The sequence below is a fragment of the Vipera berus genome (assembly GCF_964194415.1).
Source record: "Vipera berus genome assembly, chromosome: 1".
Taxonomy (NCBI): domain Eukaryota; kingdom Metazoa; phylum Chordata; class Lepidosauria; order Squamata; family Viperidae; genus Vipera; species Vipera berus.
The window spans coordinates 238,245,167-238,272,594 of NC_138202.1; the positions used below are offsets into that span (position 1 = coordinate 238,245,167).

A 27,428-nucleotide genomic window follows, 5' to 3' on the forward strand; every position below is an offset into this window, starting at 1 on the left:
GCACATGTGTGCTAGTCGTTTCCGACTCTAGGGGCCGGTGCTCATCTCCGTTTCAAAGCCGAAGAGCCAGCGCTTGTCCGAGGACGTCTCCGTGGTCATGTGGCCGGCATGACTAGACGCCAAAGGCGCACGGAACGCTGTTACCTTCCCACCGGAGTGGTCCCTATTTTTCTACTTGCATTTTGACGTGCTTTCGAACTGCTAGGTTGGCAGAAGCTGGGACGAGTAACAGGCGCTCACTCTGTTACGCGGCACTCGGGATTCGACCCGCCAAACTGCCAACCTTCCGATCGACAAGCTCAGCGTCCTAACCCACTGAGCCACCGCGTCCCTATTTGATGATGTTACCTACTTAGGGTAATGAAATGTATGCAGGAAAACAAGCAAACTCAGAGAGCGCCAAGGACCCCTCATTACAAACATTTGTTTAGCACCTGTTCCACGTTACAGTGGCACTGAAAGAAGTGACTGATGTCAGTCCTTGCATTTATGCTTATTACAGCATCCCATGGTCAAGCAATCCAAAATTGGGTCCTTGGCAACCAGCATGTATTTACCATGCTTTCAGGGTCCTGGAATCATGTGATCGCCACTGGCAACCTTTCCATCCGGCTTCTGACAAGCAAAGTCGGTGGGGGAAGCTGGATTTGATTAACGATTCGCTTAACAACTGCAGTGATTTGCTAAACAACCATTGTAAATTGTAAAATTGGGGGTGACTCACTTATCAGCCTCCTTGCTTAGCAGTGGAATTGCGGTCCCCATTGTGGTTATAACTTGAAGACTCCCCATATAACTGTTTCCGCAGTCTGCTTAATAAAATGCCTGATAGTAGTTCATAGAGGCAGTTTTGATGGCAATGAACAGTCTTGGTGGGTTAGTTTGATCATATGTAGCTCCTATCAGCCTTCTCCGATCTGCCATCTCCAATTGTCTTGGGTCTCCAGAATTTCCAGGTATTTTAGTGAGGGGTGCTGGCTGGGAATTATGGGAGTTTTAGCTACAGTGGTTCTGGAGAGGGTCACAAAGGTGGGCTTGTACCCCTCATACACTAGTTTACATATGTTCTGTAGAAGTCTCCCTTCCTTGCGGTAGCTAAAGCAAATAAAATTACCACGTCCTTAAACTTATCAGTGTTTGTTTTAGTGGCTCACTTGCAAGCATGCTTGCTTAAGAATACTCTTGTCTTCTGCTGCTGAGCGATGTGGGGACGAAGCTGAATCAGCATAGTCTGGATAGGCTCCAGGCATTTGCTGGTTCTAGGGCCACTGGCTATATCTGTGTCTTGTGGCTGCAGCACCAAAGGTTCACAGCTATCTTCTTCTCCAACATCTGGCAATTTCCTTGGTCTAAGAGGTCACAGGACCCAAAGCTAATTTAGTATCATCTTCTGCTCTCCAGAACAGGGAAATGTACGTGCTTTGCAATTTGTCTCTAGTTGCATTGACCAGATTATTACATGTGGATTATTTTGTTGTTGTTGTTTTCTACTTCATTTTTGGGCATCCCCAATATGCATGTTCTCTGGCCCATTGCCAAAATCTTAACCACCTTTTTGAATTTTTGCTTGAACTGTACATTGAATCAAGTAGGGTTGGTTTATTGCATGCACATATGTTGATGGAATATGTATTTTGAGATAATCTAGCATTATTTTATTAACATAGAAGAGTTAACATGGAGCTATTTAATGCACTTCCAGACAACTCAGTTTGATTTAACATTAGGTTTATTAGGAAAATATTTAATGAAGTGAAACATTGACAGCTGTTAAAATACTTTGTGAAATTTCACAACTAGAAACTAGAAGACCTCCAAGGTTCCTTCCAACTATTCTGTTCTGTTCTGTTCTGTTCTGTTCTGTTCTATTCTGTTCTACTCTACTCTACTCTACTCTACTCTACTCTACTCTACTCTACTCTACTCTACTCTACTCTACTCTACTCTACTCTACTCTACTCTACTCTGATACAGCAAAGGGTAATATTTAAGTGGAAGAATTTCTATGAAGACTGTACAGTAATTGGAACCCAAACTGCTGCATTAGGTGCCCTCACGTAGTGAGAACAGAGAGTCTTCTTCCCTTTAAGATTTGAGGCTTTAATTGACTGATACTCGGTGCTAACTAACTTTAGCTCATCCCCAAAATCTAAGCAGGGCCATGTCTGGTTAGTACTTGTGCAGAAAAATAGCAAGGAGAACAGCAAGAGCTGTAGGCAAGATTGTGAAATAAAAAAAGAATCTTGGAGAAGGTAATAATAAACCATTCTCATATTTTAATAAAGAAAACTATACAATATGGACGTTTTCATGAAGTCACCCAGAGTAGAGTTAATCTGAAGGAATTTTTATCTTTAAACATTGAGAGAAGCTTTTGTTTTTTCGCACATACAACGGAAGTAATTGTATGAGCCTTTGGTTCATGAGATGGTTTTTCTTGCATTAAGAAAAATATGCTAGTCAACTTCTGTGTGCCTTTTTTATTAACATCCATTATTTCAGATGGTTCAGAAAGATCTTCCAAATCTCTGGTCCAGTTTTTCACTGGGTAGAGAGAGTTAGGATTAATGTCTTTATTTCTTTGTTTTGGATATTAAAACATGCTTTTATCCAGGTTTTGTTTATTAAAATTTTGCTAACCTTGTTTCATTTTTTTATAGCCAATCCACTGCTAGAAGCATTTGGAAATGCAAAGACTGTTCGTAACAATAATAGTAGTCGTTTTGGAAAATTTGTAGAAATCCATTTCAATGCAAAGGTATTTGTATTTCTTCATCTATAGAGGAATTTCCTTTCTTCTTCTTTTGATAGGTTCTATCTGTTCATTTAGCATTTTCTTTCTGCCCTTCTATATGGATCACTCTTATGTCATGTAGTCCATTTTGGATTACAATATGTTGTTTGTTGTTTACAAATTCTTTTAAATTCTGTTTCAGAATTCAGAGGTCTCTAAAGGCAAAATTAGTTTTATAGTATGAATTGCATATCTTTATCATCATTATCATTATCATTTCCAATCTCATATCTTCTAGCGACAACTCAAACCTAAATAGAGAAAAGTCAGAAAAAATCTGAATCATATACAATATACTAATCTGCATAATCTTCCGGCGCGACTTAAAAACTTACCTGTTCCAGCAGTCCGGCCTGGCCTGATAGCTCTTGGGGTCTCAGATGTTTCTACTATTGTTTTTACTATTGTTCAACTGTATACCTACCTTACTCTGTACACCGCCCCGAGTCCCTCGGGAGAAGGGCGGTATATAAAAATAAATAAATAAATAAATAAATATATAGACCTGTATACCATCTACCTAGTTTTTTTGATCAGTTAAACACCAGTTAGCATAAAGCAACTTTGTTCAATTTGGTGTCCTCTAGATATGTTGGTCTATGCCTCCCAGATAGTTTCTGCCAGCTTGGGACTTTGACCATGCTGGCAGGAAATTGTGGGAACTGTCTAGTCATAACAATAAGCTCATGGCAAAGATGGCAAAGATCTCAGCGTATTTGAAAGACCATTCGCAACAGAGATATATTGTGGAGTGGAAAAAATGGATTGATTACATCCAGAATAAATATGGGACTAAAAAGTTTCATTTAGCATTTGAATAAGCACTGATGTGATATTTATATTGCTTGTAGTCATTTTATAAGAGTTAAAGTGTGATAGATTTAATAGTTTATTGTTGTTTGCATACGGTAGATTATGATTGTTTCTACTTTTATACCTTGTATTTAGCTCTGGGAAGTCGGGGAGAGGGGAGGGGGAGGGAGGGAGGTGTTGGGGAGGGTTGGGAAGAGGGGAGGGGGTTGGGAGGGGTTTTGTTTTGTTTTGTTATAAATAAAATGTACTGTAAAACTTTTCAATAAAAAAAACAATAAGCTCATGCCAAGAGATTAATCAAATTGCAGTTTTGGTCTTATGAAGTTAACATTAAACCATTTAAACATTTCATTTACTTGCAAATGTATTTAAGAAACTATGGATTAAAAACTACATATAATGTAATTAAAAATCAAGGTCTTGTGCTTCAGAATCATAATTTTGCCCTTTTTTAACTCTAGAATTCAGTTGTTGGTGGATTTGTGTCACATTATCTCCTGGAGAAATCCAGGATTTGTGTTCAAGGCCCAGAAGAAAGGAATTATCACATATTCTATAGGCTCTGTGCTGGAGCCCCTGAAAATATAAGGGAGAAACTGTACTTAAGTTCACCAGATAACTTTAGGGTGAGTTGATTTAAAGTATTACCATACTGAAAATTCATTTAAACTACTTATAGTAGACTGGATTCAGATACACTTAGAGCAGGTCTATTCAAATCAATGTGGTTAATGGATTGGAAAAGACATTACATTGTAAATTTGGATCTGTGAATCTGTTGAGCTGAAGCTTGATTTTGGCCCAAACGTGGTTGAGACATTTTGTCATATACAGATAGTCCTTGACTAACCATGGTTTATTTAGTGACTGTTCAAAGTTACAACGGCACTGAAAAAAGTGACTTATGATTATTTTTCACACTTACGACTGTTGCAGCATCTCCATGGTTCCATGATCAAAATTCGGACACCTGGCAACTGACTCATATTTATGATGGTTGCAGCGTCCCAGGGTCACGTGATTACCTTTTGCGACCTTCTGACGAGCAAAGTCAATGGGGAAGCCAGATTCACTTAACAGCCAGTTACTAACTTAATAATTGCAGTGATTCGGTCCCCAAGCATCTGAAAGGCACCATACCATATATTCCTGTCTTAAATTCTGGAATAGATAATGTAAGACGGTAACTTTGGATAGTGTTAGATATCTTAGAATATTATAATAAACTGATTTATCACAAGCTGCACATTCCTGCTGCTTTTGATATATTGCCAGTTCAGCTTTTGTTCACATTTTGCAGTGTTGCCTGGCAACCTGGTTTATTTTAACCAGACTTTATTACAATATGCTAGCTTCGTACTGTAGTGTATGCTTCTCTCTTGGTTTTACAAATCATGATTATGATTGATTATGAGTCTGAGTTAATGTAAACTATGATTAACTTGAAACAAATTCTCTAGTCTCCTTGGGATTGCTCAAAGGAGAAGTGACTCTGGAAAAACACTGGCTTTGCTTCTGTCTCATTGAAGAACACATTATTACAGCATATAACTTTTGACAATGCTAAGTGTTTGAATCTGAATTTGAGTGCCAAGAAAGTGTCTCTGAACCTTAATAATGTAAAGCTCTATAGATTTCAGCTCTCAGAATTCTGGCTGGCTGATGAATTCTGGGAATTGAAGTCCACACATCTTAACATTGCTAAGGTTGAGAAACACTGGTGTAGTTCATAGGAAATTAAAACTTTGCATGTTTTACGTTATGCTTAAAATAGTATTTTTAAAGTAGTTTGCAATTCAGTATGTCTGTAGTGAAAAAATTGCTTTTAATAGCATTATTTTTTTTTCAAACTCTGCATTGATACTCTTTATTTATCCTGTGCAACATCATTTTCTGCAGCTATTTGTTTTTACCAATTTAGCTGAAATAACCTCCGTTAAATGGTTTTCAGGTTCCAGATAATTATTCCCATTAAACTTTTGAATGCACAAAATATCCTACTTTGCTCTTCCAATTTTTTTATGGACACAGTTTTGGGGCATTGACTGATACAGGAATAGTTGTCTTCACAAATTGAACATAGTCTAGAATGTGAATGGAATGATTGACTAGACTTTTAGCCAAATAATATTGTCTTTGTACATGATGTGTATTCCAGTTTCTTTTATAAGGTTTTGGGTTTTTTTCCAATACAATTTGGCTCTTTGCCAGAGGAACAGAGAGGAGTGGTGATTTATATACTGTACTCTTATCTTCTCTGTTCTTGATGTACCCCAGAGAATTAGATAAGAGAACTCTGGGTTGGCGGGGACACTCATGAAAAAGAAAACAAGTGGCATTTTTGCTACTGGAGTCTGATATTGAACATAACCTGTTGAGGTTTTGGTTTGACTGGTATATTTTTCTTTTGTCTTAAAACAGTATTTAAATCGTGGCTGCACTCGCTACTTTGCTACTAAAGAAACTGATAAGCAGATTTTACAGAATCGCAAAAGTCCTGAGGTAAGATACCTATTTCAAATGTTTCTTAGATTCAAATATGGAACTTCATAAGGGCAATTGCTGGCAATATCTTGTACAACTTTTTTCAAGTGCTAACTGCTCAGTGCTGGCAACAGGAGACTGGCTCTGTGTCAAAGCTATCACCCACGGTCAGTTAATAGGGTGGATTTGTACAGATATCCACTGCTATGGTGAAGAAGTGTTTCAGATCCTCTTCTTAACAATTTGAACTTGATGAATATTTAGCTGGATTGATTTGTGGGATTTTGTCCATGTGTGGAAATTGTAGCCAAAATTGGCCTCTGTATTTTTTTTTTTTAAAAAAACAGAATCATAATTAAAAATCCCATTGAATTTTTACTTCATTGCACAGCGAGCGACATAGAGACAAAATGGAAAATGTTTTCATTGTGATCTGAAACAAAACATTGTAGTCCAAAAGTTCTGCTGAACTGTTTGGGATCAGTCATACTCTGGAAGAAATAAGGACATATGAGATGTTTTGGTTTTCAGCTGAAACAAAATATGGAGAGCTCACAGGGCAATTAAGGCAAAGCTGCTTTTCCAGGAACTTGCCTTCCATCTCTCTCTCTCCCCTCCAATCGGATGGCTCAGAGTGGAATATCACCCCCACTCCACTCCCAATCTTTTCTTCCCTTCTTCAGCCATGGATGCTGAGGAATTTCCACCTATTCTGTAACCAAAGAAGCATCTCTTTTTTCCATTCTTCCCTCCTCCTTCTTCCCAATCTGAACATGTGTGCCCAGAATGATTGATATTTTTTTTGTTTGTATACAGAAGAAAACAGAGCAACTCTTAAACCAAAATGTCTGAAACACACATTTCAGTTCAGATAGGGATTGTCCCCAAGCAGCTATTTTGTCTTCCTTCTCTCTGTGTCTCTGTCTCTGTCTCTGTCTCTGTCTCTCTCTCTCTCTCTCTCTCTCTCTCTCTCACACACACACACACACACACACACACTAACAAAAATGAAAAAAAAAACAAAGCAAATTTAACAAGGAAAGTACAAAAGGTAAAACAAAAAAGAAAGACGTCAAAAAAGAGAATAAAAAAATAAAAAAAATCAGAGGCTAATTCAAGATCTTATGTATCTGTCCTTCTACTTTCAGATCTAGAATAAAAGCACAGTATCCATTCTGGATCTAGACCACTGTGTATAGTCTTCCTCCAAATTTAGGCATGTGTGTGTTTGTTTTTGTTATTAAATTCCTGCTGTCCACATTCATAGTGGTTTTGATCTGAATTGGATCATGCTTAGTAAACAAGGAAAAATAAAGAAAAAGCAAATATGTCTTAGAGGTTTAAAATTACCAAGTAGCTAATAATATCTGTTCAAATTCTACTTCAATCAAAGACCATTTTGCAAATGTCTGCTTCCTATCTTAGTCATAACTGACCTTCGCTCATTCCGCCGGGACCTGAAGACCTGGCTCTTCGAGTTTTCTGGCCTGGACTGAGAGTATTAACTGGGGTTTTAATTGTATTTTAATTGTAATTGGGGTTTTATTTCAAGGTTAATGTAATCATTTTAATTATTTTTAATTTTTGTAATTTGTTGTATTGTTTTTTAAAAAACCTTGTGAACCGCCCTGAGTCCCACAGGAGAAGGGCAGTATATAAGTCTAATAAAATAAAAATAAAATAAAATAAATAAAGATAGTAACGCAATAGCTCTAGTCTATACCATTTAACTAAGAGTTTATTTGAACAAGCATTTTGTACTCAAGATGGTCAAATTAACATCAGTTATGGGTACAGCAGGACAGGGAGAACTAATAAACAGGATCTTGACTGAATTTTTTCATACTATTGTCCACAGAGAAGAATCTATATAACATGGGTTTGTCATCTGAAAAGCTAAGCCAGTCTCAGCTTGGTGAATGAAAAATACATCTTTTGTATAATTGATTTGGTCCCCAAGTGAAAGGAACACCTGCATGACAGTAAAAACCTCAATTTGATAAAATTGTTGTGCCAATTGGCCACAATATCTTTTTGGTAGATAGGTAGAATTGTGTAATTCCTCTTTCTGTTCTTCTCCCTCTTTGTATCTCAGAAGATTTGGATGGCATTAGGATTGGGGAAGGGAAAAGTTCTAGGTAGTATTATAGAGGTGAAGAGAATAATTATAATTGATTTCTAGTAATGTCAGCTGTCCTAACCTTACTATTATTAATCTGAGAGAATTATATTATTTATTTCCCCTTTGATTCATGTTTCATTAAAATAATAAAAATAGTCAATTAATGTTTGCATTGTTTTTGTCCTTTCCTGTCAGGAAAATGAGGTGATCACTTTGTATAATCTGGGATTTTAATTATTGTGTGGTGTGAGTTTAATAGATGCATGTTAGTCTTTTTTTCCCCTTCAGATTCCTAGAACAGTTTTGTTTGGGATTTCATGGGCTTTTCTCCATACTCTTTAAGATGAACAATTATTTTGAGCATGCTCTCTCTGTGCATGTATTAGTTTGTTTTTTTTAGTTAGAATCTTTAGAACCTCGAGTTGATAGTAATGTGCTCTGTTTGAAATTAAAAAGATAAATATTCAAAACTGTTGGCATGTTTATAAAATATACACTTTGGTAAAACAATGCCATCGTGCTGAAATGAATGCTTGGTTCTGTTTCCAAGGATCATTATTTACTGTCATCTTTCAAATGTTGTGATCTCACATTTCATTCGAGGTATCCATTCCTGGCCTCAGGTAAAGGGTTTTCCCTCCAAAATGATGCTTTAATGGAGCCAGAGCATCAAAAACCCACCACTCAATTTATATGCAAAACCTCCTGTAGGAAAAGTATATTTCTCTGTCAGCCAGTGGAAGAGATGAGCTAGGTAAAGCTTTCTATGTTCCAATCAATTCATTTATTTATTGTGTAAGTAACAATTGTTCGGAATGCTTTATATGCAGGCTTGAGGAGCTATATCCTGCAACTGTGACCCAAAGCACTTAGACTGGGGATATATTACGTATGCAAACAGATTCAGTTGTATTTTTATGAAGTAAAAGTGAGCCAAAACAAACAGGATATGAAGAACAGAAATTTTAAATTCTGCTTAAAATCTCAGGATTTTTAGACAAGATGGGTGCTCTATCCAGAAACAAAACAAACAAAAAAACAAACAAACAAGGCGATCTGGGATGAATTTGCAGATCCCCAGTCATTTTGATTTTGCATTATCTCATGTTCCTGCCCTCCTGTTACAGTACAGTAGACTCTTCCTTGATGACTCCTTCTTGCTAAGTTTGGGACACATTTTGTTCCCCACAGTGCCTTTTTTCATTCATCCCAGATCTCGCTGTTGTTTTTATTTCTCGATAGCTTCCCCATCTTGTCTAGATTTTAGACAAGATTTTAAGCAGAACTTAAAATTCTGTTCTTCTTCGTATCCTCTTCTGTTTATTTTGGCTCTCTATAAATCAACAGAAGTATAATTCCTTGTCCCTTTGCATTTACTTAGTACAACTCTTGTTTTTAGTACCAAAAATCAGGTTCCTTGAAGGACCCTCTGCTAGATGACCATGGAGATTTTACCAGAATGTGCACCGCCATGAAGAAGATTGGGCTTAATGATGAAGAGAAGCTGGACCTCTTCCGAGTGGTTGCTGGTGTTTTACATCTGGGGAATATTGATTTTGAAGAAGCTGGCAGCACATCTGGTTAGACTGTTTTGCTGATTTGATGGCACATAATCAATCATTGTTTGCATTTCACTGAAAGAGCAGTGCTGAAAGTAGAAATCGCTGCCACTTAATTCTGAAATTGAAAGTTTATTTCCTAGCAAAGATTGAAAATAATTTTTAAAACTATTTGCAATAAGACGTGCTAATTCTCTGCTAGGATAACTTAGCGCAGTTCTTTCTCCTAAGCTGGGAAAAAGTATATGTAATTAAAAGGGCCAAAACTATTTTTTAATTGCTTGGAGAAATTAAGACAAGTAAAATTGCAGATACTGTAATGGATCAAGAGCAAATTCCTGTATGATATCTGGATGATTATCATTCATTCAATTGATCATTCACCCTGTACTAATAGTACCAAGGCAATATACAAAGAAAAACTAAAGTGTGATTACTATAGAAGAAATTAAGAAGCAACACATAATATAATTGTAAAGTAATTGTAATACATACTTACATATAACATTTATAAGAATCTAGTAAGGTATGCTATATCTTAAGAATAAGAATATAGTAAGTAAACGTAGGAAATAATGCACTTGAGTCCTCAACATCATATGAAACCCATGTATTACATGTAAGATACAGTGTCGGTTGAGGAAATAATAGTCTCTAAATTGTATCTCTATGGCTTATTTTACTCCTTACTGTTTTACTCCAAACACATAATTTAAAATAATAATAACAACAACAATGTTGGAAGGGACTTTGGAGGTCATCTAGTCCAACCGCCTGCTCAGGCAGGAAACCCTATACCATTTCAGACAAATAGCTGTCCAGTCTCTTCTTAAAAACTTCCAGTGTTGGAGCATTCACCGCTTCTGGAGGCAGGTTGTTCCACTGGTTAATTGTTCTAACTGTCAGGAAGTTTCTCCTTAGTTCTAGGTTGCTTCTCTCCTTGACTAGTTTCCATCTGTTGCTTCTTGTCCTGCTTTCAGGTGCTTTGGAGAATAGCTTGGCTCCCTCTTCTTTGTGGCACCCCCTGAGATATTGGAACACTGCTATCATGTCACCCCTCACCCTTCTCTTCATTAAACTAGACATACCCAATTCCAGCAACCGTTCCTTACATGTTTGAGCCTCCAGTCCCCTAATTCCCTAGTCCCCTAAATGCTGAGTGAATATTGAAACGAAGGGAAACATGTTGAATTAGAGAGGTGTTTTGACAATGTGACAGGCCAAAGTGAAAATATGTTTGTAAGATATACAAATAGAAAGAAAAACAGTGGTATCCAAAGAAGATCAATGAATATCATATATCAAGTGTACATTGATTACTTATTTGAAACCACTCTTGATTTTTTAAATATGTATTCTGCTGTTTAAGAGGAACAGGAATAGATAACACTGAGGAGATATAAAATTCTCATGACCGCTTGTGCACAGAATTGCTTTTAAATTGAATTTACATTATACCCTGCTCTTCTTGGGAAGTTTTTTTTAATACAGTTTATATGTGGATTCTGATATTTTGGGCAGAGGTTTTTCTTATTACTTCCTCCTTTTTTAATGGACAGTGCTAGGAACTGAACCACAAAACACTTAACAACTTTTCCTTGGTGTTACCACCTTTCGTTTTCCTTGGCAGAAAGTCCTGCTATATATAACATAATGGATGCTGGGCATGTTTTTTTTCATTGGCTTGAATGCCAGTGTTGAAGGTATCCATTAATTCTGTATAATTTCTTAACAGTTGGAGCGTTCAGACAATTTAATAAATGATTGCCGATAAAATCTGTCTAGAAATTGGTGTTAGTTTTGTTCGTGCTTTTCTAAATAGTTTGTACCATATATATATGGAACACACACACACACACACACACACACACACACACACACACACACACACACACACAGAGACACATTCATACATACATACATACATACCCATAATAGTAAACCTTTTTTACTTTTTTTTATCAGGTGGATGTACACTGAAAAATAAATCTGCCCAGTCTCTGGAATATTGTGCTAAGCTACTTGGCTTGGACGTGGATGATCTCCGTGTTAGTTTAACCACCAGAGTCATGCTGACAACAGCAGGGGGCACCAAAGGGACGGTTATCAAGTAAGTTGCAAGAGAGAACAAGCAAATATTTCTTGCTGTCCTCACCAGGTTTTACTATGACTTGTACCTAAAGTTGTAAGTATCAACTCTAAAATATCTTGTTTGAGCTGTTTTGGAATTATTTAGGGTATAAAAGAAGAGCAAGCCCTCCCTTCCCCTGCCCCGTTTCTGCTTTAAGGTAAATTAGTGTTTTTCTTAAAGTAATATAATATCTGTCGTTATGTAAAATGTTTCCTTTCATCCCAGCGTGTGAGGGAAAATGTATTTTGCATAATAGCAGTAAGGATTTCTTTTACCTGTTAATACTAAACTGTCAAGTATTAGTAGAAGTGAAAATGCCTTACAACGGGGCTCAGCTTGAATCCCTATCTATGTTGCAATAATAGTTTAAAAGCAAAGAACAAATGTGAAGTTTATGTTAAGAATAGTCTCATGGCCCCTTGAAGTGTTTTTGCAAATAACGTGTAAACATGCAAATAACCTACAGAGTTATGTTGCTGTCATGCTTCCTGAATGGTGGACCACCCTTAATGGACCACAGGGAAGGACTTCATCTTATATCAGTGATAATTTATGAGACAGCTTTTTATCCCTTTAAGCATACCAAATTTGGGTGATGGTTTTTCAATGCATCTTCCAGATTTCATATTTTGATTTTCATGTTCTACTGTATTACCTCTTGCTATAAAACAATATCAGCTGTCTCCCATAACTTATCTCTTTCTAACTTTTGTTTGTATAATTAAAGATTTTTAAGAAGAAAATTAAAAATGAATACAAAGTAATGCAAAGTAAGAAAAAGAAAAGAAAGAGGGAAAAAAATCAAAGGAAAGTAAAGGAGAAATAGAAAAGAAACAAAAAAAGGGGAAAAAAAGAAGTAGCTGAAAGCTACACAGAACCAATGGGCTGCCCTTTTGTCATATATAGAATACCAAAATGGGATCCATATTTACAAAACCAGACTTTTCTTTGCGAGAAAATGTTGGGAAGGAAGAGGGGCTGCAAGAAGGAGCAAGAATTATCTTGTGTCTGTTTCACTCATAGAAACATCTTACAGAATTCCACCCATAATGAGGAAGAAATAGGCCAGCAGAACGATCCAAATATTGACAGAATGTATGTCAGAATCAGGAGTGAATGTACCTCCCCAGTGCTGTGTTCTTTTAGCAGTGACCAGTGACCTTAGAAGTGTCCATATTTCTTAATACAAGTTCCATGTATATCTTTAGCTACCAATCTTTGATAACAAACCTGTAAAAGTGAATTTCAAGGCCTAGGAGAAATAACTATAAGTCTCATGAGTAGGCCTTTCCTTTCTCTAAATTGCACGTCCCATAAGGAGAGATCCATAATTATGCTTTATTATACATGTCAGTAAACACAAAACAGAAATTTCTGTTGTATTTACCTCATGCTAAGATTTTTTTTGTTTTGCTTTTTTCAAAACAGCCCAGAGTTTAAAATCTTTTCAGGTTGGAAAAAATGGTACTGAAACTGAATTGAACCTACATACTGCTAAACGTTTTAAGATTCCCATATTATATTAAGAATAGGTTTTTTTCCTCTTTAAACAGTGTACAAACAGTCAATTGAGTGGTTGCATTCACTTTCTACATTTTGTAATTATTTGTAGAACAAATATCTATAGTTGCTGCTAAACTGCACGTATCCGTTAACTTCTGTTTTTTAGCTACTTAATTATTTCTTCTGTTTTAAATTTTATCTACTATTTAATGTAAAATTAAAGTGAGTCAAGTGCCATATTTAAAAGATTGGCCATTGACATGAACTTTGAGGATTACAGTGCTGAGCTTCTAAATGCCCCAGGAAGAGTATAGAAATGAACCTTCTCTCTATTTTTAAGTTAAGATTCTGTCAATGCCAATTACCATAAGATAAATCAAGAGATTATGCATTAAAGCTGTTTGTACTCTAGTGAAATGCAGTTGTAGCCATTTTCTAGTAAGGAGAGGTTTCACTTCCTTGATCTCTTACTTCCAGTAATAGGGAGGGAGCATTGGGTCCATCATATCACGTTACTCTTTCATAATAAGTAAGTTCGCCTTAAATGAATTAATCAAATTAGAGAAGACAGGCTGCCTTTGGCTCTTAATGGTGGCAGTTGCCCTACAAGCCTTCTACACTTCTTTTTCTGCGCTGACTCAGAGAACAGCACACTGCAGCTTTCCTCAGACTCTTGTCAGCGCATCAGTTCAAATAGGATTGTGGTTTTCAGTAAGCAGGGCTTAAGGTGACTGAAACAGTTCAGGCTGCCGTCCTGAAAGCAGGGAAGGGCAGTGAAAAACAAGTTGCTGGATTCTTTTACTTTTTGGTGCATTACCCAAAATTTGTTAAAAGTGGTTTTTCTTTGGTTAACGATACGGGAACCTATTACCTAATTACAACAGGGATATTTAAGTTGACTTGTTTTACCTACGTTGGTTATAAAGGACTTTTTGATAAGTGGTTTTTGAGTAACGAAGGGCAAAGCTGGTTTAGGGCATACATGTCCTAAAAGTAAGGCTGAGCCAAATATGCTCTCACCTAAGTGTATTTTTCCCTCATGGTTAATGTTTCAGGGGTATTGACCCCTTTTTCGTAGTCAGCTGTTGCGGAGTGGAAGAAAGTAACTCCACAGCACAGATTGGAGCTGGTTTAGTTCCTGGGATTTAGGTAGCAGCAATGCCTTTTCTGAACCTAATTGCCTGCCCTAATTGGGTGTTACCTTTTCCCTCAGAGATCCTACTCGCCAAAGTAGATAGTGACTTTAGCACATGGCCCCAGTGAGGCTAATTCAGACAGAAACAATATTATCTGAACAGGCACTGATGTAACCTAATTTGCCCTCATTGGCATAGCCACACATTCAAACCTTAATTGCTGTATACAGATAGTCCTTGACTTATGCCCACAATTGGGAACAGAACTTCCATCGCAAAACGAGGTGGTTGTTGATTGAGTCACATCCAATTTTACAACTTTTTTTTTTTGCTGCGGTTGTTCAAAGAATCACTGTGGTCATTAAGTGAGTCACATGGTTGTTAACCGAAGCTGGCTTCCCTCACTGACTTTGCTCGTTGGCAGTTGACTTTTAAAAAATAAGAGGCACTGAAAATAATAATAAAAAATAAATAAATGACCCTGAAATTAAATGGCAATTTTAAATAAATGGCATGATTGTTGCAATGTCCTGGCATCCATCACATGATCAACATTTGTGACTTTCTCAGTCAATTGCCAAACAACTGGATTTTGATCTGGTGACCGTAGGGACACTGCAATGATCATAAGTGTGAGGACCTGTTGTAAGTCACATTTTTCACTACCATTGTAACTTCAAATGGTCACTAAACGAAGTCGACGGCTACTGTAATGAAAAAAATGAGTCTGGGCTCAGCATCCCGTTAGAACAGAAAATACCAGTGAACTGATTTCTAGCAGTAATCTTTTACGGGTCTCCTGGAAGCCTTTCAAGGTCCTTTGGAAAACATTATCTAGGAAACATTTACCTCAGTCCTCAACAACATTCTTTTGGGACGGTGTATCTTTCTAGCTTTTTCTTCTTCTCCTTTCGAGTTGCTCCTCTGGATTCAGTGTTTCAGCACAAGCTTTTCTTCTACTTTTTTTCATGTTGTTCCAATGTTGCTGGTTCCGTCTTTTTCTCTCCATGCAACCTTTCACTCCTCTGTCAGATGTGAACTGAAATCCTTGTCGGATTATGTGTCCCAAAATTTCTGTCTTGTCAATGATGTCTTAATGTTGCATGCTATTGCATCCATCTGGTTTATTTTAAAGACTTTTTTTTTTCTTTAAAAGGCCACATTTTATCTTATATGATTGGTTTTAAAAAAAAAGTGGTGTAGAAAAAATTAATGAAAACAAATAGCACTTTTAAATAAACGGCACTGAAATACTATTTCAACACTGCAGAAAAATCAGCAAAATCAGCATTGCAGAAGAAAATCAGTACCATTATTCCTGAAAAACAATCCTAATGCTAGGAGATATAGCAGTGACTAACACATCATTCTTTGCTATTTTTTTAGTTTTTCATAAAAAAGAATGAATTTATTTGATTTAGTCTCTCCACATTTCCAGGGAACCTAGAAATAAAATGAGTGACTTCAAAAAAAGTTTCTTCCCTCTGAGGAGGCCTTGATAAGTTGTATGAAAAGTCTTTTCTCTCTCTCCACTCTTCCACCTCCGTATATATAAACATTCACACAATACAGAGTCTGGATATATGAGAAAGTACAATTTACATAAACTTGTAGCCCAGTTCTTATGATAATAGCAGACATGTCAAACACAAGGCCCGGGGGCCGGATCTGGCCCGCGAAGTGGTTTCATGTGGCCCGCGAAGCCGTCCTGGAAACAGTGAGGGAACGGCCCTCGCTGCCTTGGCCCTGGCCCAGAGACCCTCCTTCTGCCAGAGACCCTCAGATCTGTCCCACTCCTGCCCAGGCCCCCATAGGCACCCTTGATGCGAACGATGTAGAGCTGGCCACGCCCACCCAGTAGGCCACACCCACTCTAGCCACGCCCACCCAGTAGGCCACGCCCACCCAGGCCATACCCACCCGGCCCCCTGAGGGCAACCGCAAAGCTGATGCGGCCCTCAATGAAATTGAGTTTGACACCCCTGATAATACCCATATTTTTCCACTGTTCATTTGCAACTGCTGAACAGAATAACAGAATAACAAAGTTAGAAGGGACCTTGGAGGTTTTTTAGTCCAACCTGCTTCCCAGGCAGGAAATTGTATACCATTTCAGTTTGGTATCTTTTAGTCTGTTTCCTTATTATATAACTTCATCAGGAACTGGGTTGACTAATATGGTAATTTTGCTGCTCTCTGACCTATTGCTAAGGTTTCTTAGATTGGTGTCTAACAAAGACAAGACCTTCCATTAGCTTCTTATGTAATTCTTCCCTTGGAGTTTCACTGTTTTTCTTGTAGTGTTTAGGAGGAAGTTTATCACCTGCCAAAGCTTTGATTGCTGGAATCCCACATAGTTATGTTGAATGCTATTTCTATTAAATATTAAGTTTTTTAAAATTTTGACCCTATTATTGTAATCTGCCTTCTTTTCCCCCACAAATATGGAGCGAATTGATAGTAATTATAATACTTTTTTTCCCTCCAGGGTTCCATTAAAAGTAGAACAAGCAAATAATGCACGTGATGCTTTGGCAAAAACTGTCTATAGTCACCTCTTTGACCATGTGGTAAACAGGGTAAATCAATGTTTCCCATTTGAGACATCGTCTTTTTTCATTGGTGTTCTGGATATTGCAGGTTTTGGTAAGTGTTTTACCTTTTAACTATTCAGACTGTGTGTTTTTCATGTTTACCATTTCTTACAAGAAATCCTGGACATGGAATGACACAATCTGAGAGCCAATTGTAGGTAGCAATTAAAATATTAGTGCTGGATTAGAAATCAGAAGACCATGAGTTCTAGTCCTCCCTTTAGGTGTCTGGGTGACTTTGGGCCTGTCATTCTCTCTCAGCCCAGCCGTCCACATAGGGTTGTAGTTGTGCTGTCAATGGGAGAGAGGAGCATTATGTACACTACCTTGAGTTCTACAAATAATGGTGGGATACTAATCTAATAGTAATAAAAATAATAATGAATTGAAATTACTTACAGAATGATTTGACTTAAAATGTGTGTCTGAAGTGCACTTCGTAGACAGCCAAATAACGTGGCAGTTTGGAAATGCCTAGATATTTTAGAGATCTTTTCTTAAACTCATTTTAATTTTTTTTTAAAAAACTGTTTTTAAAAGGAGTGTACTTGACTCAATATTGCCAGCAAAATAGCCAGCCTAGTTCTCTCGATAACTGTAGCCAACAGCCTCCTAGTAACAGCCACTGTGAGAATAAACTGCTGAACTAGATAGGCAAGGAGTCTGATCCAGCAGGGAAATGCTTATGTACGTATACTTATTTTTGTTTTCTTATGTGTTGCTTATTGTCTGGACATTTTAAGCCTTATAGAGTTTCAAGTTATCAGCCAACAGCTCTAATAAAGAATCCATTCATTCATGCTTCTCATTAAGGCTTTTCCCCCAGCAAATATATGAAAATGGGGAAGAGTACTCTTCATTTAATTCCCTGAATTCTAGCTGCACATAATTTCATGTTTGCTAGAGAGAGATTTCATTCTTGATTAGCTTTCCTCATTCTAGTATCCTCCAAATCTCTTGGTTTTGCAATTTCAAGCATTGCCAGCTGACAGGATGCAATATACCCTATGTAGTAGTAGCAGCAGCTACCACTGTGTAAAGCAGATGCCAGCTGGTTTCAGACTTGCAAATCTATTCTTAAAAAAAAAAAGTCAGAATGTACCAGATTGCTAAACGGGGGTAATTTTTTCAAGAAAAAAAATCCAGTCCAGGTTAGCCAAAGCTCTCTTTGCTTCATGTGTGATATAATAAAGAGTTGCTATTATTTAAACTACTGGCTGTCAGAAATCCTTCTTGACCTGCAGCAAATTGAGAGATCTACCAGTGCTTCTAGATCCACCTTCTGCCCACCTCGATGTAGAAGGCCTGATGGTGGAATGCTGTGCTGTAATGGAGCATGAGATGATACTTCTAAAGCTGTCCACCATTTTGTTTTGCAGAATATTTTGAACACAACAGCTTTGAACAGTTTTGCATTAATTACTGTAATGAGAAGCTACAGCAGTTCTTTAATGAAAGGATCCTCAAAGAGGTAATGTAGAACATGCCAAGCAATCAGGAGGTTCAGGAATATGCTGCTCTAATTATGTGTTGATTTTTCTCTTAATCTTGGTCAGCTTCACATGAGAAGAGTTAGAAAATATTACCTACAGCATTGTTAAGAGCTATTTCATTGAATCTCACAGAACTCAGTCATCTCCAAAATAATCCCACATGGCACGCTGCTCTATCCAGGACTTAACACTAAAACACATGCCACATCTTATGACACTCACAGCTTAGCTTGACTTTTCAGCTAGACAGAACATTCAGAGGTCCAGTTTGGCTAGAGTAGAATCTTTATTGTAGACAAAGACATACGCTGTAATTGACTTCTCCCTGGCAATGAGAAGATGAAAATGACTTTTAGAGCCCTGGGATTAAAACTCCTGGCTTCTTCCTTCCCCAATTTATGGATACTTGGCAAAGCCTAATATTCTGGGTGGCTTTGAAGACAAGTGGCTGGTGTGTGTTTACATAATGCCCATCTTTAGCCTGGAAATCACTGATTCTGGTTTCAGTCTTTTACAGCACAGAACTTGCAGCATTCTTTTTCTTCTTATGTGGTGACTTGAAAACTCTTACATGAACACTTGTTGAGGATTTATGTCTAAGTTGGTGTCATTATTATCTAGTGGCATTTAGAGCACATGTGGAATGCTTGCAAAGTCCTTGAGAACTTGAAAGTGACAATATTCTAGTATACACTACAACAGGGAATGCTGTGTTGCTATTCATTATACCATTAACATTCAAAAGAATCAACTTTATTCATACCTCTATCAATCAGATGAAGGCAGAGTGTTCATGATCCTAAATGTCCAGAAAAAAATAAACATATTAGACAGGGATATTCATGGCTTTATAAAAATAAAGCTTGAGGGCTTTTTTTTAAAAAAAAACAAAACAAAACTTCATTGATTTTCAAAAACACAAGATTAAAAAAGTGTGAAGAAAAAAGATATGAAAAAGAAAAAAGATATGAAAATGAAAAAAAGATATGAAAATGAAAAAAGTCTGGAGGAAAAAGATATGAAAAATAAAAAGAAGACCAAGAAAGAGATAAGATAGAGGTGCCAAAAGAAAAAGTTAGAAAAATAGAAAAAGAACTTCAGACTTTCTTTGTTACAGATATGGATTAAAAAAAAAATAAGCTGGAGTTTTTCAAGATAAGTTCCAGCTATTTCAGTTTTGGAGTTTTATGTTACTAATGTCAAATTGCTTACCACAGTAAAACTGCTCATTACAGCTTTGGAATGACAAGTTCTTTTTGAGTGGAATCAGCTTCATTGGAAATAAGTCACATTGAGTCAGAAGAACAGCAGTGCCATTAACGGAATCTGACATCATGGGCATGGGTGCTTAATCCCATTGTAGGTGGCACGATCAGACAGGCTATTATAATTCTGTTTCTCTTACAGGAACAAGAACTTTATCAAAAAGAAGGTTTAGGTGTTAATGAAGTACATTATGTGGATAACCAGGACTGTATAGGTATGTAAGTTGAGTACTGGGACAATGTTTATATACAAAGGTTTTATTGACTATGGCTTCTGTTAAAACTATGCAGAACTACATCTAGTTTGTTTGGTTTTTTCCTTATTCTTTAAAGCAATTAGGAACAATGACTTGGGGAAACACTACCTACCCCCAGGTTAAATTACTTTGAAAAAAAATACTGTAAACTATATGTTCTGGATGTAGCAAAAAGTCTATATTTTGTGGCTAGAATGGTTGGGTAAGAGAAACCGTAAAAACGTATTTTTAAGTTGGATGGAAACATTTTAATGTTTCAACTTGAGTCTTCCCACTAAAATGGATTGAGTCCACCAGACCACAGCCTGCAGTTAGTAGATTAGCCTGGGCCATTCACCTCAATAGTAGAGATTTCATTTTAGAGTGTATTAAACAAGTCATAATTTCACAGGCTTAAAAGTCATGTTTCCATGAAGAAGGAGTGAAGGTTCCTGCTTTGTTAACTCGAAGCTCTTTCAGGTAAAAGGCAGAAAGAAGGTTACTTTTTATGACTTTCTACCTGCAGCCCCAGCTGTATTTCTCGTGGTTCTTCTCTCAGACCTCCAAAATATACATTTTGTGGCAAAGTCAAGATCAAGAACGGTGTTATTTAGTGGGATCTGAGAAGTGTGCCTTCTCCCTTTCTGTGCCTGCCCAGTGGAACAGAAGATCTGTTTGAGCTTTGGATGTCCATCTCCCTGATAGTCTTCTGTAATGCATTATTTTTCATATATTTAATAATTAAATACATTTATATAGCCATACATTATATGGCCACCCATCTTGCAGATATGGACCTGGAGAGCTAACAAAACATTAAAAAGGAAAAAAAAGCCATGTCAACAAAACATTATAAAAAATCTAAAAGGCGCCGAGAGTCAATCAAGAAAATTTTCAGAAGAACATTTCATAGGTCACCTAATCTCCTAACTCTGCTCAATATTCTGGAGCACTTTCGGGTCTTCAGTGCTTTGTGAAAAGCTGGTAGGATCAGCCAATCTCATATTATTTGGGGGTATGCCTGAGGACAGGTACTGTGACAGAAAAGCCCTCTTCCTAGATCCATTCTTTACCTGAGGAGACTTAGAGGATGTCCCTCTTACTGGACCTGGTGAGACAGATAGCAACCAAAGAGAAGCAATCTTAACAGACAATCTGGCCCCGTGCTACAAAGAGCTTTATAGATGACCACTAACACCTTGAATTCCTTTGGAAGTACACGAGGACTTAGGGAATTAATGCTTGGCTTTTTTTTCTGAGCATTGGACCAAGGAGTTTAGTAAGTCCTTTTTTCAGGGTATTGTGCATATGAATATACTGTATATATTGCCCCAGTCACAAAGTGTCTCTGTGTGTGTGTGCAGGGGTAGGAGGGGTTGATGATGTTTTATTGTTAATTTTAATTGTTCAACTTACAGAAGTACATCAAGAACCTTCTTGCTGTCACTACTAATGTATTTCTTTATCACTACTATTCCAGTAAATTCATAAAATGTTTACATTATATAAAGCGTTTCTGTATTTCATGTTATCATAGGGTTTTTTTTGTTCTTTTGATGCATCTATGTAAGTACCTTTGAATAACATTAGAGACATGGGTATTAAATCTTAAAAGTATATTAGTTCAGTTGAGAATTTTGTTTAATAATTTGCAAATAATAATTTGCATTTTAAATAATTTAATGTTAAATAAGTCGTCCGCACCTCTTTTGCGAGGCTAAGATTTCTATGGGACATAGAAAGTATAGAAAGTACAACATCAACAGGACACATGCAACTATTTTCTTTATCATTGCATATTGTTCTTTTTATCATTCAAACAGATTTGATTGAAGGAAAGTTGATAGGAATCCTTGATATTTTGGATGAAGAAAATCGTCTTCCGCAGCCAAGTGATCAACATTTTGCTTCTGTGGTGCATCAGAAACAAAAAGAACATTTCAGGCTATCAGTAGGTTTATTTTTTGAATTTAGATTGGTTCATCTCCAGATAAATCAGCTTATATAATCAGTTGTTTCCTTATTGCATTCTATCACCTTCCCTTTAATTCAGACGCATACATTTCTGGGAACTGCATGGCTCCCTTGTGAACACAGAAAAAGACCGTGCTTTCTTTAAGGAGGTAAAGACAAGTGCAACAAGTCTGCCTACATTCACACAAAAGCAAATGTTTCAAAAAGCAAATACTTGTTTTAAAAACAAATGGCTACACTTCACTAATAGAGAGGATGACTATGGTAGGGAGACAGTGAAAGGGGAAAGTCAGTTCAGTTTGGCGAAGTCCCTGAAATAAAGAATTTGGCGAAGACTTGATTACCATGCCACCCTAGTTATGAAATTACTTACTTCCTGGCATTCATTGCCACAGCTCCTAAAACAATATTTGTGACAAATTCTTTAGATACCTTTCTACCTACCCATGTGGTGCAAGAGTTTGATGCCAATCGTGTTATATTAAAGTCTAGATTGGTATATTTCAACCAGAGTAACACAATAGTTTAGATCAGTGTTTTTCAAACTTGACAGCTTTATGAGGTGTGGACTTCAACTTCTGGAGTTTCAAGTTTGAAAAACACTGGTTTAGGCGTAGGGCTGGTAATAGCCACATATAAATCCATTCTCAACAATGGAAACTCCATAGGTGAGTTTGGGCCAGTAACTCTTCTTCAGTCCAATCCTCGTTACTGTTTGGGGGGGATAAAACAAAGGGGAACCCCTTAAATTTCCAGGGGGAGACCCTGGAGAAGAAATGGAAAAATCAGTCTAAAGAATAAGGAGAAATACAGTCTGGAGCCAATATGGCACTCTTTCCAGTGAGAGATATTTGGGATAGAATGTTTCTCTGTATATAAAGGTAAAATGCTTTGAACATTTAAATATTTAGTGATTAAAGACTGATGAGTTTGGGGTTCTGGTCTACCCTCAGCTGTTGAACCTTGCTGAATAACTTTGAGTCATTCTGTCTCAGTCCCATCTATCTCACAGAGCTATTGTGGCTTTTAAACGAAGGGAGAGTCCCATGTAAGGTGTCCTGAGCTCCTAGAGAAAAAGGCAGGATAGAAATGCAATGTATCAGTAATGAGTAAATATTTATTTGAACAGGCTGGGACTGAGCATTGAAGGGCCCTACATCTTTATGTCTAAAAATGTTGTCATTGAATACTACCTGCAAAATCTACTGTGGATTAGGTGAAGCTATATATACGTTTTAAAGTGAGGTAAACGTGATCCTTTAGGCAGGAAATAGAAATTGTGATGGCAATAGAATCATAGAACAGAATACAGCTAGAAGGGACCTTGGAGGTCTTCTAGTCCAGCCCCTTGCTCAAGCAGGAGAACCTATACCATCTCAGATACAGTAAATGACTATCTAGCCTCTGGTTAATTGTCTTCACTGTCAGGAAGTTTCTTCTTAATTCCAGGTTGCTTCTCTCTTTGATCAGTTTCCAGCCATTGTTTCTTGTCCTGCCCTCTGGTGCTTTGGACAATAATGTGACCCCCTCTTCTTTGTGGCAGCCCCTCAAATACTGGAACACTGCTATCATGTCTCCCCTATTTCTTCTTTTCTTTAGACTAGCCAAACCCAAGTCCTGCAGTTGTTCTTCGTATGTTTTAGTCTCCAGGCCTTTGATCGTCTTAGTTGCTCTTCTCTGAATTTTTTTCCAAACTCTCAGCATCTTTTTTGTGATATGGTGACCAAAATTGCCTGCAGTATTCCAGCTGTGGTCTTACTAGGGTTTTATAAAGTGGTACTAATACTTCGTGTGATCTTGATTCTATGCCTCTGTTTATACAACCCAGGATTGTATTAGCTTTTTTGGCTGCTACTGCACACTGTCACATCCAAAGATGGTACTCTGTAGGGTTGCCTTCAAAAGGCTCAACAGAAGTTATAGGTGGTCTAAAATGTGTGTGTAAACTGCTGACTTGGCTAGATTGCAGTACGGTTGATCTTGAACTAATTCCAGTGACCTCTTTCTAAATTCAGTTCAATTGCCAGTCTTTTTAACGTTTAGAGCCTAAACTGCCAGGGATCAGGTTACTAGAAAATCTGTCTTCATTCACATGATTGGATCTGTTTGTTAAGATGTACTTTAAAAGCTCTTAAGACTCCTTTGCCTTTTTCTCTATTTTTATGTATTTAAACTAGTGTGATTTAACAATACTAACTGAGAGCCAATTGAGACCCTTTTAATCAGTATATTCCCTCTGGATGAACTTGCTGCTGGATTTTCTTCACAATTTAGTGATTTTTTTTTAAAAAAAATTGTCTCATTTTTATTTGTTGTGAGTTCTGGCAGCATTATTGTTAACGTCTGGATATATCTTAAATTATATTTCTTTTGCACTTCAGATACCCAGGAAATCTAAATTGGCTATTCATCGAAATATTCGTGATGATGAGGGATTTATCGTCAGACATTTTGCAGGAGCAGTTTGCTATGAGACGGTAAATTAATGCTGTTGCTCTTTTTTAATTATTTTTTTAAAAAAGAAATGTGTTAATCAACCATTTGTTATTTTTATGGATATTCTATAAATATTTTAAAAATAAGTTAAGTTCTCCCTTTGCAATGAGCATTTGGTATTACACAGCGAGTTACTGTCCATAAAATGTGTACTACTGTACTGAAGGACAATCAGGAGATCCCTCTGGAAATTAATTCCCAAATAAATAGGTCACTTGAAAGCTTCCATTTTTAAGGGAACTCCTACTCTCTTTCTCAAGGCAAAAGGAAAATGAACAGTGTGGGTCATGAAGCCTTCCACAAATGCACAATCGTCACCATAGAGCTCCTGTTTCTTCCATTTTTCAGTCTCTGCTCAGGACTAGAGAGATGACCTAAGAACCATCCTTTCTCCAAGTGATAACAGTAAAGGTAGTTCTCGACTTACAGCCATTTGTTTAGTGACTGTTTGAAATTACAACAGCACAAAAAAAAATGACCGTTTTTCAAACATAGGACTGTTGCAGCATCCCCGTGATCAAAATTTGGACACTTGGCAACTAGCAAGTATTTGTGTCTCACTAATTAACAATTGTATTAAAATCCCATAGGGTTTGTTCAGGCCTTCTGAGATGTTGATGCTTAGGAGTCTTCCATGGAGTGATAGTATTGATGTTTATTTGCCCCAAAACTGCTATTTGAAAATAGAACTGGTCTATTCTTCCACAACCAAACAAACCGCAGAGGTTTTATAGCATTGCTTTTAGAGAGAATGGGTTGTTGCCAATCTCTTTCATATGTGCTTGTTTTAATTCCTATATATGATCTAGAGCAGGGGCGTCAAAATCAATTTCATTGAGGGCTGCATCAGCACTGCGGTTGCCCTCAGGGGGCCGGGTGGGTATGGCCAGGGTGGGCGTGGCCTACTGGGTGGGCGTGGCTAGAGTGCGTATGGCCTACTGGGTGGGCGTGGCCAGCTCTACATCGTTCGCATCAAGGGTGCCTATGGGGGCCTGGGCAGGAGTGGGACAGATCTGAGGGTCTCTGGGCCAGGGCCAAGGCAGTGGGGGCCGTTCCCTCACTGTTTACAGGATGGCTTTGCGGGCCACATGAAACCACTTCATGGGCCGGATTCGGCCCCCGGGCCTTGTGTTTGACATGTCTGATCTAGAGATAGCTCGGATCTGTATGGTCTCCAGAATGACTTAAATGTTTCTGTTTTTCCTCAGACCCAGTTTGTGGAGAAAAACAACGATGCTTTGCATATGTCTCTGGAGTCCCTTATATGTGAATCCAAAGATAAATTTATCCGACAAATTTTTGAGTCCAACACTAACAACAATAAGGATACTAAGCAAAAAGCCGGAAAACTAAGTTTTATCAGCGTGGGCAACAAATTCAAGGTATGGTAGTTTTATAAGACTGCCCTTAATAGTCCTATAAAAGAAATCCACACACGATAGTGGATTCAGTTTCATTCCAGTTACCTTTGTAGCATCTACTGGAGACCTTTCCCTTATAGTAGGAAATGTTAATGCTGTGACAGGTTTTCTACAGACTCTGCAGATTTGGGGAGACTTGGTTTTTTTCGGAACATTCCAGCTGTACTTAGACTATTTTGCCGGACCATTTTGTAAAGTCCTAGATAGTTTCCCAAACAGTTATTTCATGTATGCCTCTTTCCTTCATTCTTTGATCATCTTTTATGACTAATGAACAAAGGAAATTGTTTCCACGTTATCTTTTGTAATGACGTTCTCTCTTATTTTTGTTGTGCCTTTTTGGATTTTCTTATTGTCCTCTTACTTACATTTCTATGCAACTCATGGGACTGTTAAAATTCTTCTTGGAAATTTTAAATCAAAAATTCAATTCAAATCAATTTTTACTATGGCTTAAGAAATAACCAGAAGATAAGAAATAACCAGACAGACAAGCAAAACACCAACCTATCCACATAAGAATTAAGATATACAGTAATTAAATTAAGAATACAACAATGCTCTTAATTTTTATGCTACAGAAATCATTATCCTCCATGTTGTAAAAGCAAAATTTGCCAACATTATATCTAACATAGAATTCTTATCAACTAAAACAAAAACTTCATAAACATCTTTTGTCCAGCCTTCAGTTGCTGCAAAGGAAGGAAAGCCCAAAGGTGCTTTTTTCCCCCCAAAAGGCAAGTGGTTTTTTCTTTTGAAAATGTTTCACTTCTCATCCAGAATTGAAGAAGCTTCTTGGATGAGAAGCAAAACATTTTCAAAGGAAAACACACACACACACATACACAAGAAAGTCCAGTTGCCTTTTGAGAAAAAGCACCTTTGGGACAACCACGACCTGGATAAATTGAGAATCTCCATAGACATTTAAGGAAGGAAAAGTTAGCTTGCACCATAGATCTGAATTAAATTCAGAGTGTTAATTCAGCCCACCTGTACCAGGTGTGCATAAGCAGTGCTGTAGGAATTTTAGCAGGCAAAGAGCAGGCGGTTAGCACATGCCTTGTACTTCTTAGGAGGTTGCTATGACTATGCTGCATGTTTTCAGGAGAAATGAGCAATCCTCAAGGACTCGGTTAATAAATACCTTAGCGGTGGAATCACACAAACGACAGGGGCTGTGGAGAACATTTGTTTTGCCAAAGCCAAATGGAATATGTTCAGTTCAAAGGCTTTCCTCTCCACTATACTGTTACACTGTGTGGCCCTGATTAACTTGCAGGGATGTTCCATTTAAATAGCGAATGCTATCTGTGAAAGCGAAACATGACCGGTTGTTCTAATGCAGCGAGAAGGAAAAAAGAAAAAGAATAGCACTCTGCTTTTAAGGGCACCGGGAATTTG

At 37.4% G+C, this 27,428-nt stretch overlaps 1 protein-coding gene across 4 annotated transcripts in view; it reads left to right on the forward strand.

The window, feature by feature from the left end:
* The window catches only part of MYO6 (myosin VI), a 121,043-nt gene that overhangs the window by 60,427 nt on the left and 33,188 nt on the right, over positions 1 to 27,428 (forward strand). For all 4 annotated transcript variants that reach the window (XR_014024701.1, XM_081314587.1, XM_081314588.1 and 1 more), the window contains exons 8-18: positions 2,661 to 2,758; positions 4,069 to 4,233; positions 6,029 to 6,109; positions 9,613 to 9,793; positions 11,738 to 11,882; positions 17,031 to 17,188; positions 18,516 to 18,607; positions 20,037 to 20,109; positions 21,954 to 22,081; positions 24,486 to 24,581; positions 25,809 to 25,982. Coding sequence is in view for 3 of the 4 variants with exons in the window: in XM_081314587.1 (XP_081170713.1) it covers positions 2,661 to 2,758; positions 4,069 to 4,233; positions 6,029 to 6,109; positions 9,613 to 9,793; positions 11,738 to 11,882; positions 17,031 to 17,188; positions 18,516 to 18,607; positions 20,037 to 20,109; positions 21,954 to 22,081; positions 24,486 to 24,581; positions 25,809 to 25,982 (1,391 nt within the window). In the remaining variant the exon portion in view is untranslated. The remainder of the gene's footprint in view (positions 1 to 2,660; positions 2,759 to 4,068; positions 4,234 to 6,028; positions 6,110 to 9,612; positions 9,794 to 11,737; positions 11,883 to 17,030; positions 17,189 to 18,515; positions 18,608 to 20,036; positions 20,110 to 21,953; positions 22,082 to 24,485; positions 24,582 to 25,808; positions 25,983 to 27,428) is intronic.